Below are 12,614 nucleotides of genomic sequence, written 5' to 3'. Positions count from 1 at the left end.
ATGTTAGGCAGCTCACAAGATCCAACAATGAAGCACATGAGGAGAAGACGACCATCTAGCTACCGCTATGGACCCATAGTCCAGGGGTGAACTACTCACTCATCACTCCGGAGGCGACCATGGCGGTGAAGAGTCCTCCGGGAGATGATTCCCCTCTCCGGTAGGGTGCCGGAGGCGATCTCCCGAATCCCCCGAGATGGGATTGGCGGCGGCGGCGTCTCCGGAAGGTTTTCCGTATCGTGGCTCTCGGTCATCGGGGGTTTCGCGACGAAGACTATATGTAGGCGGAAGGGCAGGTCAGGGGGCCACACGAGGGCCCCACACAACAGGCCGGCGCGGCCCAGGTCCAGGCCGCGCCGCCCTAGTGTGTGGCCGCTTCGTGGCCCCACTTCGTCTATCCCTCGGTCTTCTGGAAGCTTCGTGCAAAAATAGGACCCTGGGCGTTGATTTCGTCCAATTCCGAGAATATTTCCTTACTAGGATTTCTGAAACCAAAAACAACAGAAAACAGCAACTGCTTTTCGGCATCTCGTTAATAGGTTAGTGCCGGAAAATGCATAAATATGACATATAATGTGTATAAAACATGTAGATATCATCAATAATGTGGCATGGAACATAAGAAATTATCGATACGTCGGAGACGTATCAGCATCTCTAAGGGGAGTCTTACATCACCCTATTGTACTGGGTGATCAGACGGCGTGACTGACTGACTGTGTGACAGTGAGAGAGAGAGAGAGGTGTGACTGATTTTATGACTGAGTGACTCTGTGAGAGGTGGGCACAACTTAAGATCCGCAACCATATTCTGAAGATGGTAGGACGGCTTTGCCGATCATAGGAGCTGGGGACGAATGCATGTGCCTAATGCGTACGTAAGTGGTGATGCACTTGCGGAAATGGAAAAGGTTTTCATGTAACCTGGAGCGCCGACGGCGACGGTGTGGCCAACAAAGTCATATGTCCAAGGAACGTGTTTCTCTCGCGGTGCTGTATTCTTTGATCGATCGCATCATGCATGCCGACCCCATCCCCCGTGAACTGTGCACCGTTGGAAAAGCCACTATGTTGGTTGCTCGAGTCCATCGATTGCTTAAGGCTGTGCGGGTCTTTTTTACATGTGTGGAGAAACAAAACCGTATGTTTGGTTGTCTGGATTCACTCGTGTTGTTGCATCGTACGGTTTTTAAAGCAGTGTTTTGCCTACATTTAGAGGAACGTCCGAATCGGCAGTTCCTTCAGGGTCAGGTCCGTTCTTTTTTCCTCCTCGACTCGATCGATGCAACTTGTGCACGTGGATTTGGTTAGCCTTACTCTCCCTTACATTACTCCACACACCCTCTCTTCAAATCAACAGAATCATACTCTGAATCAAAATAAGTTGTACATGAAAAAGATGTGTGTCGATGATACGAATCAATTCCCACAATCGGTTTCGAGTTTCGTCAGTCGTAAATCGTCAATTTCATGTATGAAGTTTTAAACGAATTTCGCTAAATTCGTCGCACACGTTCAACCGTTTGAAAATTCGTTTGAGGAGTAAGTTCACCTCACCATTCCGCAGGATTTTCATGTTGACAGGTTTTTGTCCTCACCATTCCGCAGGACTTCCATGTTGACAGGTTTTTGTTTCAGTGTACATACACGGAAAAATAAATGACTCGCTAGTATAGTGTAATATGTACGCATTTGTGAGATTTTGGAGTACTTTTGCTCAACTTCTCGCTTGCCGTCTACGTGGTGATGATATGTGAGAAGTGATAGGTGATAATCCATGGTGGTGGCGGCATGGTGATGTTCATCTTCGTGGTCGCCGATGTGGTGATGCTTATGACCCGCGTGACCGGCGGTGTTATGGTGGTATTCAGCTTTGTGCTCGGCGACATGGTGATGCTTGTGACGGGCATGAACGACAGTGTCATGGTGGTGTTCGTCTTCGTGTTCGGTGGCGTGGTGATGCCTGTGACCGGCGTGACCGGTGGTGTCATGGTGGTGTTCGGTGATGTCGTCAGCGACATTGTAATGCTTCTTACAGGAGTGAATGACGGTGTCATGATGGTGTTCGTCGACGTGGTGATGCATGTGACGGGCGTGACCTACGGTGTCATGGTGGTGATGGTTATGGCATGTGATAGGCAGTAATCCATGGCAGTAACCGTGTAGGTGTAGGCAGTGACGGTATCATGGTGGCGACGTTCTTGTTGTATTACACCGAAAGCTTCGACCTATCATATTCAACCCAGTCTTGCGCACGCCGCCTTGGCCATCGTCGGCGAGAGTGGCATGGTGTTCTTTCAGCGCACCGGCGTGGTGCCAGACTTCGTGACAACGGCATCAAGGTTTGTGATAGGTGGGGACTGGGAGGTGAGAGGTAAGGTCACCATGTGGATAAGTGGTGAGGCCAAATCTGGGCACGTATGAAACCAAACAGACTGAGCCCTTCGTTTCTGTTGTGCCAAAAAATTCTGCACAGGTTGCTAAACGAGTGATGTTTTTTCGGCCATTGTCCATGCTCAACGCGCAGTCACTCCCATCTCACTAGCGCAGTCATGGAAGAAATCGGCCGAGCCTACCAAATAGGCCCTTATCCATCGACGGCGCTTGGATTCCAAGATACATCATCACATTTGCAATTGATCTCCAAGGGCATCATTCAAGAGAAAATTCTCCAATAGCCAATATGCTCAATACCACTTGGATATCCCTCGACGATGTGTCTAGCGTATGCACTTGGATTGGGGAGAGAGTTCATCTATGGTCTATGGATACCGAAAAATCTGTAGTTAACAGAGCTCAAATTTGAATAGTTCACACCACTGAATCTGAGAATCAACAAAAGAGGTTGTTACCGTCCACCTTTGGCGAATCAACCCAAACAACGAGAGGACGGCATATTCTTTCAAGAAGCATCCGTCAAAGATAATATTGTGCAACAATATAGCTACCAGGATAAACTTGCTCAATGAACCAACTGCAATGCCCTGATTGATGATCTAACAAGCGTAGAGGCAAAGCCAAGTTTTTTCGTTGCCCTTAGTAGCCACGACCGTCATCCTGTTTGTGGCCTGGCCACGAGTGCATTCATAGACATGGTATAGACCAGCATCCATGCTCGCTAGGAATAGATGTGGACCCATATCCAAACATACGCGTCGGGTACCGGGTATCCATGAAGCTACTCACTATATGCATTAGCATCTCAACATGAAAAACATCATTAAAATACTACAATAGCATTTTGGTATTACAAGAACTATAACATCAGTATGTCACACAAATCTCACGACAATAATGCAACCACGTTACTTAAAACAAGTGTAATTTCACACCGCAAAATACTTAATTGTCTCATTACAGGAGAGGTCGACTCGGCTGCTCAGTGACTGTGTCGGTTTTCTTCCACATCGAGCACAAAAACAATGGAAATCTGAAGATGTGGTGATGTGATCTTTTGTTCATTGTGTTGTATTTCGCGCAATTCGTGATTAACTGGTGTTTTTATTACTCATATGACTCCGTCAAAATTTTAGGTTAAATCTCAGCGCCAAGCCTAGCTGTACCTCCAACCGCAAAACCTATGAGTTCTAAGGTTCTCGAAGGTAAGCGCAAGTCCACGAGAAAGAAGAATGCAACACTTGGCGAACATATACCCGCCATGAAAAAAGGTCGGCATTTTTATAATGCTTTCGGCACAAAAAATAATTTCTTTACCTCTACAATTGTCTTTTTTTTTTCTCAAGCCCTAGCCCGCTAGAAACGGGAACCACAAACCCAGCCGCAAATACACAAGAAATGGGGAGCTCCTCGACACCGACCTGGTCGGCGCTGGGAGGATGCCGCACACCCTCGCGCTCCCGGGTAGCTAGCTGGGCCGCGGCCCAACATCAGGTAATTCGTTTTTTTCTTTTTCGTTTCTTTTTGTTTTCTGTTGTTTGTTTTCTTTTTTAAAAGAATTTTTTTAAAATCTGAACATTTGTCAAAATTAAAAAATTCAAATTAAAAATAAATAACTTTTTAAAAATCTGAACATTTTTAAATTTGAACAAAAATGTAGTTTACTCTATGAACAATTTCCGAATTTGAACAAAATTTATATTTGAACAATTTTCGAATCTGAACGATTTTCATATTAGAACAATTTTCGAATTTGAACAAATTTCAAATTTGAACGGTTTTCAAATTTGAACAGTTTTCAAATTTGAACGGTTTTCGAATTTGAACGATTTTCGGATTTGAACGGTTTTCAATTTTGAACATTTTTGAATTTAAACATTTTTCAATTTGAACAATTTTAAAAAATTGAATTTTGGAATCTGAAAAAATATAAACAAAACCGAAAAAAGAAAAAAGAAAAAGAAAACAGAAAAAGAAACCAGAAAAAGAAACCAGAAAAGAAAAAAGAAAAAGGAAAAACGAACTGCTACAGGCTAAATAGACACTAATGGGCCTGGCCCATATCCGACCAGGGGGTGTGCGGTGGCCGGTAGCCACCGACCTGGTCGGTGTATAGGTTTTCCCCAAGAAATGGCCCGCGTTGATATCTAGGTATGACCTGGAGGCTGGGCGAAAGGCCCACGATGAGAAAACCAGGCCAAAATAATGGTCTTCTTTTCCTCACAAAAAGAAAAGAAAAGGGATAAAAGAAAAAGAAAACATAGCGTAACTTCCCCGCGCGACACCTACACCGCCGACCGCCGGCGGCGTTAGCTGCGCCGTACAATACGACCACGCGCCCAAAGCCTTCCTCATTTGCTTCCTCTCGACGCCACATCTCCGGCGAAGCCCCCCCACCAAACCACAGTCTCGCTGCCGGCACGTGCTCTCGGGCCACACACCGTCCGCATCCCGATCCGCCAACCTCGTGCTACCCCCGGCGGTGCGAGATCGCGGCCGACGCAATCCGGATGGAGCCGGTGCCGCGGAAGCGCAAGGGCGCGCCCCCCGTTTGCCCCGCCGGCAGGTCGCTCCAGGACGCGGCCTCGCGCAAGCGTGCCTGCCGCGGGTCGGACCCGAATCGCTGCGGCGCCGACGCGTCCGGCGTGGTGAGGACCGCGCCGCCGGCGAGCGGCGGCGGGGCGGCGGCGGAGAGCGCCGGGCGCGGGGTCAAGCGGAAGGTGGGGTGCATCGACGCGGCCACGCGGATGGGCCGGCGGAAGCGGATGGAGAGCGAGTACGACCTCGGCGAGGAGATCGGGCAGGGCAAGTTCGGGTCCGTCAGGCTCTGCCGGGCCAAGAACCGCGGCGGCGAGGAGTTCGCGTGCAAGGCGCTGCCCAAGAACGGCGGGGAGACGGCCCACCGGGAGGTGGAGATCATGCAGCACCTCTCCGGCCACCCGGGCGTCGTCACGCTCAGGGCCGTCTTCGAGGACTCCGACAGGTTCTACCTCGTCATGGAGCTCTGCCGCGGCGGACGGCTCCTCGACGAGGTCAGGAGGGAGGGGAGGCTTTCCGAGCGCCGCGCCGCCCATGTTATCAGGGAGCTCATGGACGTCGTCAAGTACTGCCATGAAATGGGGGTTGTGCATAGGGACATCAAGCCAGATAATGTTCTGCTCACCAATGCCGGGAGATTGAAGCTTGCTGATTTTGGACTGGCCGTGAGGATCACTGATGGTAATGACTGACCATCATAAATGATTGCTAATGTTTTTGTTCCGATTTCTTGGAAAGTTCACATGCATCCATCATTAGGTAGATGAGTTTTAGGCGAAATTTATGTTGGGGACACAATTCGTCCGTGTTATGTGTTTTCGTCGTAAGAAAGAAAGATTTTTGGGCTTTGGCATTCGGCGGATGAGGTCACATGATTGACACAATTAGAATTTCAGAGTATAATGTCTCAAAAATATTTCTATTTCACTGTGAAGTTCTGAACCTGGAGGCTTGGAGAGGGAAATAATTGTTTGCCTTCATTATTTAATCTCTGCCTTTATAGACGTAAGGTTGTAGACACAAACATGATTAAACGAGAGATTTTCTAAAGAAGATCGAACTCTCTTACGAATAATTGCATCTACGTTTTCTGGGCACTGCTAGCATTTGGAACATATAAGCATGGCATGTGAAGAATGCAAGTTTATTTCTTAAGCCTTGAGTCATGTATTCATTGACTATCATGTTGTTTTCATAGATCTGTCAAGAGAGTTGAAGCCTGGTCCTATTTCATATTTGGATTCGAGTTTGGGTTTGGGGAGTATCCGATGCTAGTTGTTATTTCCATGGAATCTGTTGTCAGTTGTCGTAGAGTCACAACATAATGATGAGATAGTCAGTTCATGGTTATCGCTAGATCCATCCTTTGGCATTGAGGCAGCCGTCTGCACTTCAAAAGCTTACCTGTAGTCAGTCCGTCCGCCAAAAAATAGTTATTCAGTGCATTGGTAATTTTCAGGCTGGAAATCATTCCTTTGCCAGGAAGTGGTGAAATGTGTTGAATCATCTTCACAACAGCAGGTTTATTGTGATATTGTTTTAGATAACTATGAAACTTTCATGCTTGTTTTACAGAGATTTATTTATGAAACTAGGGAAGTGATTGTGTTAGTTGATTTCGGTTGGCAAATGAGATTTTAGTTGATTTGAGCACACTGAAGTGTGTATGTTTTGCCTTCCGTGCTGTAATGTGGAAATGCAGTTCATTCATCTGATAGTAATGATTACTTTGTACTCTATAAAATGAACATGCCAAAACATATGATCTTTTATTAGGTTATTTGCGGACTTCAGTTTCTACTCTAATGCGTTGACTCCACTTTGAGCAGGTCAGAAACTGTCTGGTGTCGCAGGGAGCCCAGCATATGTAGCACCTGAAGTTCTAGAAGGCAATTACTCGGAGAAAGTAGATGTATGGGCTGCTGGGGTGCTTCTACATGTTCTACTGATTGCCAGTCTTCCATTCCAAGGGGGCTCTGTGGAAGCTGTCTTTGAGGCTATAAAAACAGGCGAAATTGATTTCCACAGTGATAAATGGGAATCAGTATCTGTTCTTGCACGTGATCTTGTTTGCCGAATGCTTAACCGAGATGTCTCATCAAGATTAGACGCCGATGAAGTTCTTAGTAAGTTCAATCATCTTTCTTTTACATATAGTTGTATTCTTTTTGTTACCCTTCTGAACTTCAATGCTATGAATACAGGGCATCCTTGGATTCTAACACACACTGAATGTCCTTTGAGCGCTGAATTTTCTGCTCTGTGGCATGATAACAAAGCTACGTCGACACCCAGGATTCACAACGAGAGAGTTCTGTCAGATTGGCAGTGTTCATCCTCAGAATCTTCAACAAGTGACGACTCTGATGAGCGGGCAGATGAATGCGGTATAGTCGATGCACTGACTGCAGCAATAACACAGGTTAGAATATCAGAACCCAAAAGGGGTCGGGTCTGCACCCCAACAATTCCTACCCAGCAGGAGTGTTCTTTTAGCTTGAAGGCAAATCCGTGCACGGGTTTCTGAGTCCTTTTCTTGAACCAACACATGTGTATAGCCTCTGATATCTAGCCGCTTTCTTTTGAATTCTAAAATTTGATTAGAAGGATAGAAAGGCATACTGTGAGTTCCTCAACCAAGCTTGATCTGATGTAGTTCTTCGCGCTATAGGCCTATAGCTCCTTCAGCTGAGTCTGAGTGGTTGCTCATCTGCCAGACCTTGCAAGCCTGCTGATGTTGTGAATTTTGTAAATATAGCATCATTTTTGTAGCCAGGGAGCTTATCATATTTGTTTTTCAAGAAACTAGGGAGCATATCATATGAGAATATATACCATGAGTGGGTTGCCAAAGTCAAGGTGCACCCTGTTGTAGTTTCTTGTTCTCCGTTATCATTTTTTGAGTTTTCAAGTTTCTTACCATGTAGTATATCACCTAGTAGGTCCGGACTTTCTTTATTAGACTTGGAGCTTAATTTCCCTCAAATTTGTGTAAGTTTACTTTCCAACAGCTGGCATCTCAGTCAACGTCAGAAGTTCGACCGTTGACCAATGCCTTGTGTTGCGTCCATGCCTTTTTTAGCTGGTTGCATCTCTCACGAACAGGCTCGAACCTGGTTCAGTCCACTACTCTCTGGAAAAATTGCCAGAGGTAAGAAATACATACACAAATCTACGAAAAACTTGGTGGTATTTAATTTACACAATCTAGTGCCTTTTTTTTAGACAACAGAAAGCTAATGTCTAATTTTTTCGAGGGGGTAAACAAATCTAATGTCTGAAAAGTATCGTGAAGTAATCCTATGGAGGTCCGTCGCTGCTGTTGTTGGATAATCCGCGAATTTCTCGCATGTGGCCTGCGAGGACGAGAACATGGAGCGAGCGGGCCGTGGCCCATTTAAAATGATTTTTTTTCTTTTGTGTTTTTTCTTTCGTTTTATCTGGTTTTGTCGGTTTTATGCTTTTTCTTTGTTCCTTTTTGGTTTGTCTTTTTTCTGCCTTTTTTTTTGTCTTTTTTCTGTTTTGAGCAAATTAAAAATTCGAGCAATTTTCAAATTTAAGAAAATTTCAAAATCAACAATTTTTCATATTCGAGCAAATTTTAAATTCTAGTAAATTTCAAATTTGAGCAATTTTAAATTTGAGTAAATTTTGAACTCGAGCAAAATTTTAAATTTGAAATTTTTTGTAACTCGATTTTTTTAGATATGTTTTCTTTTCAAATTTTATGTTTGTTGAAATTCAATATTTGTGCCGGATTCGCAAAAAGTTTAAAAATCTGTCAGCACTAGGGTTTAACCTTGCGTCTCGTCGCTCGTGGGGCGCATTGTGCAAGTGAGGTACTGCTCGGTTTGTGTCTAACATGAGAAATATATTTTAATTATTTCTACTGAGCGAACAAATTAATGGACCAGCCTACCTAGAATTGCCTTCAAGCTATGCGTGGTTGCTCCCGCTAATGATCGGGAGGTAGGTACGTCACCCTAAACCCTGCTCAGGTAACGAACGCAGTGGCTCCCCTGGCTCGCTCCTATTCGATCGGCCCAGACTCCCAGGAACGGTTATCTAGTTGTTATGTTTTTGTATTAATTTTATTATTTTTGAAAAGTTCTAGATTTAAAACTTTTTAGTTTTTGAAAAAAATCCTATCTAAATTTATTTTGGATTAAAAAATATTTAAATTTGAAATTGTTCATATTTAAAACATATTCAAAGTTAAAGAATGTTAAAAGTTGGAAACTGTTCAAAGTTGAAAAAAAGTTTAAGTTAAAATGTTCAAAATGTTTAACCTGCAATTTGTTCAAATTTGAAAAAAATCAAGTTTGAAATTCGTTCAAATTTGAAAAATATTCAAATGAGGAAATTGTTCAAAAAAAATTCAGAATTTTCAATCAGAAAAAGAAAAGGAAAAAGAAAAATCTAAAACCGATAGAACCAGGGAAGAGCCGAAGAAAAATAGAAAAAGCAAGAAAACCAAACCAAAAAGTTTTAGAAACATCCTAAAACAGCAATACCAAAGACACTTGGGCCGCAGCCCGCTTCCCTTGCAGACGTGCGGGCATTAATACGCCTCGCAGCGAGGCGATAAATAGGGTTTTACTAGGGACTCTTACAACAACCACTATATATGAGTTTGTATCGCTTGCCTAAAGGGATCACACACATGGGCCGCCCAATTTGGTTTTCTTTTTTCTTGATTTTTCTGTGTTTTGTTTCTTTTCCATTATTTTATTTCTTTCTATTTTTTTTTATTTTCGTTTTTGTTTTTCTGTTCGATTTCTTCATTCTATTTAGATTTTAAAACTGTTAAAATTGAAACGTTCAAACTTGAAAATTCTTTAAAATAGGAAAAATATCAAACTGTAAAAAGGTTCAGATTAAAAGATTTTCAAATTTAAAAAAATTCAAACGTTTAGAAAAAAGATTAAAAAGTTCAAATTCTAGAAGTTCAAACTTGAAAAAAGTTGTTATTAAAAAATGATTAAATTTGAAAAATCTTCGAATGTAAATAAAAATCTGGTTAAAAAAGTTCAAAATAACCAGAAAAGAACCGAAGAAAACCATAATTAAAACCAAGAATACCATTAGAAACCGAAAAAAGCAACAAAATTAGAAACCCGAAAATCCTAGTTCCGTTAATGGGCCTCGCCTAGTGCTTTGTTGCTTCAGGCAGCCTCGATCATCGGCCTGCATTATGCGGTGAATAGCTTTGGCCGAGCTCCTGTACACCGCCTTAGAGCATCTCCAACAGGCGGCTATTGTTTGGCGCGGTATATGACGCTGCCGCCGCGCTGTAAACATTTACCGCGCGATGGAGCGGTTTTTTCCCTCGTCGGCGCGGTAAAGTAGCACCTTCGCCGGACGCTCTATTTTGCCGCGCGCGGGCGCGGCCCAAACAACAAACACACACAACTATACATCCAACAAGATCAAACAACCATATAAAATTCACAAATAAAATTAACCATTCAAATACAATACATTGTTCACACCAAATACAACAAGTCCAACATACAACAATACAACATAGTTTTCAGACAATACAACACATAGTTTTCAAACAAATACAACAAATATGCAACTACTGTTGTCCATTCCAATTCCACCATTCTTCCATGAGATCTTTCTGAAGCTCATCATGTGCGTCGTTGCACCGAATGGCATGGTTTGAGGCAATGAACCGAGCAATCCTATGTGCGGACCTCCTCACTTGCACGGGAACCCCCATCAAGTCGTAGTGGGTATGATCCACATCTTTCCCGCGATCATCCTCTATAATCATGTTATGCATGATGACAGACGCGGTCATGATATACCAAAGGCATTCTTGGTCCCAAAATCTAGCAGGTCCTCTAACAATGGCAAACTGGGCTTGCAAAATCCCAAATGCTCTCTCTACATCTTTCCTAGCCGCCGCTTGTGCATTATGGAAGTGGGTTTGCTTCTTACCTCTGGGTTGAATAATCGGCTTCACAAATGTTTGCCACCTTGGATATATGCCGTCGGCGAGGAAGTAGCCATAGTTGTACTTGTGGCCATTTGCTTCAAACTCCACCAATGGACCTTCCCGCATTACAAGTCTTGTCACTAGTGGTGACCGTTGAAGAACATTGATGTCATTGCAAGATCCGGGCATTCCAAAAAAAGCATGCCATATCCAAGTCTCTTGGTCGGCCACTTCTTCAAGTACTATGGTGGCATCCTTCTTGTAGCCTTTGAATTGTCCATGCCATGCCGCTGGACAATTCTTCCAACTCCAATGCATACAATCAATGGAACCAAGCATACTGGGAAACCCCCGGTTGGCGTTGATATCCAAAAGTCTTGCCGTGTCTTGAGCATTGGGGGCTCTCAAGTATGTCGAGGCAAAGACATTAACAATTGCACCGACAAAGCGCTTCACACACAAGATAGAAGTGCTCTCTCCCATGGCCAAATGATCATCAATAAGATCCGCCGGTATACCATATGCCAACATACGCAAGGCGGCGGTCACCTTTTGATATGTGCTATGACCAAGTTCTCCGGTGGCATTTCACCTTTGCTCAAAAAAGCGATCATACTTGGTCACCTCCGTTGCAATGTGCTTGAACAAGTTGAGACTCATCCGGAAACACCGCCGAAAATAGCTTTCGGGGAATATCGGATTCTCATTGAAATACGACCGCATCAACTTCTCATGCCCTTCAATCCTTTCTCTCCACAACTGTCTACCGAACACGGATCCACCAAATTTTGGCTTCTTAACGGCGCGGTATGCTAATAGTAGCGATATGTTCTCCTCTTCCTCTTGGTCAAACTCGTCATCCGATGAATCATATGATGAACTCTACAAACATATATATGAAAATTACTTAAATATTAACTAACTATTGTACCTAATTGACGAGTAAAAATCACATGCTAATAGAGGCCGGCCGACGGAGGTGCATACCTTGCGAGCAAATTGGCGAGCACCATGGGCGCGCCATGTTGTTAGCAAGCTCGAGGACGACGAGGACGACATGTCGACGGTGGCGCGGAGGAGGACGCGACGGCGGCGGGAAGGAGGACGCGGAGGAGGAGCGCCGACTACAGCCTGTCTCTGGCGGCGGCGCGAGCGTCACGCGCCGCGGCGGAGGGGCCGCCGCTGTCAGGAGGGGGCGCGGGCGAGGCGGATCTACGCCGCGGCGGCGCGCAGCAGCGGGGGCGGCGACGGAGTCGACCGACGGCGGCTGGATTTCGCGGCGGCGGGAGGTGGGGAAATGGGGGCGCGGGGGGGGGGGGGGGGGGGGGGATTTCCTGCCGTTGGCTTTTCACGCGGCCGCGGAGTGTTGCCGCGCGCTGTAGCCGACGCGTCACATATGGCGCTCCGGATTGTGCAAAACGCCACGCGCCCTAAATTTTTTGCAGCGCCGCACCGTTTACCGTGCCTGCTGGAGCGCCTTCTTCCCTCCCACGCGCGGTATACCGGCGGTTTTTTTGCAGCCAGCCTATATCGCGTCTGTTGGAGATGCTCTTAGGAAGCTCCCTATTGATCTATGAGAACCTCGCGGACCTAGGAACAAATGGGCAGCCCATCACGTCCCAATGCATACGATGCATGGTTTTTTGGAAGCTTTTTGTTCCATTTTTCTATTGTACTTCCACTTTTTCTGTTACGGTTTCTTGGGGTTTCCGTATTTTTTTACAATTACTGT

General features: G+C 44.9%; 1 protein-coding gene across 1 annotated transcript; it reads left to right on the top strand.

The window, feature by feature from the left end:
- The first annotated feature begins 4,907 nt into the window (after positions 1-4,907).
- On the top strand, positions 4,908-7,809 carry LOC124682220 (serine/threonine-protein kinase PEPKR2-like). Its single transcript, XM_047216953.1, has 3 exons — positions 4,908-5,616; positions 6,765-7,061; positions 7,140-7,809. Exons 1-3 carry the CDS (start codon positions 4,908-4,910, stop codon positions 7,460-7,462), a joined length of 1,329 nt encoding a protein of 442 aa, XP_047072909.1. The 3' UTR covers positions 7,463-7,809.
- Positions 7,810-12,614: the final 4,805 nt, after the last annotated feature.

Source organism: Lolium rigidum, chromosome 1 (assembly GCF_022539505.1).
Source record: "Lolium rigidum isolate FL_2022 chromosome 1, APGP_CSIRO_Lrig_0.1, whole genome shotgun sequence".
Lineage (NCBI taxonomy): Eukaryota > Viridiplantae > Streptophyta > Magnoliopsida > Poales > Poaceae > Lolium > Lolium rigidum.
The sequence above is the reverse complement of the archived record's forward strand: the minus strand, read 5'-3'. Positions and strand labels throughout refer to the sequence as shown.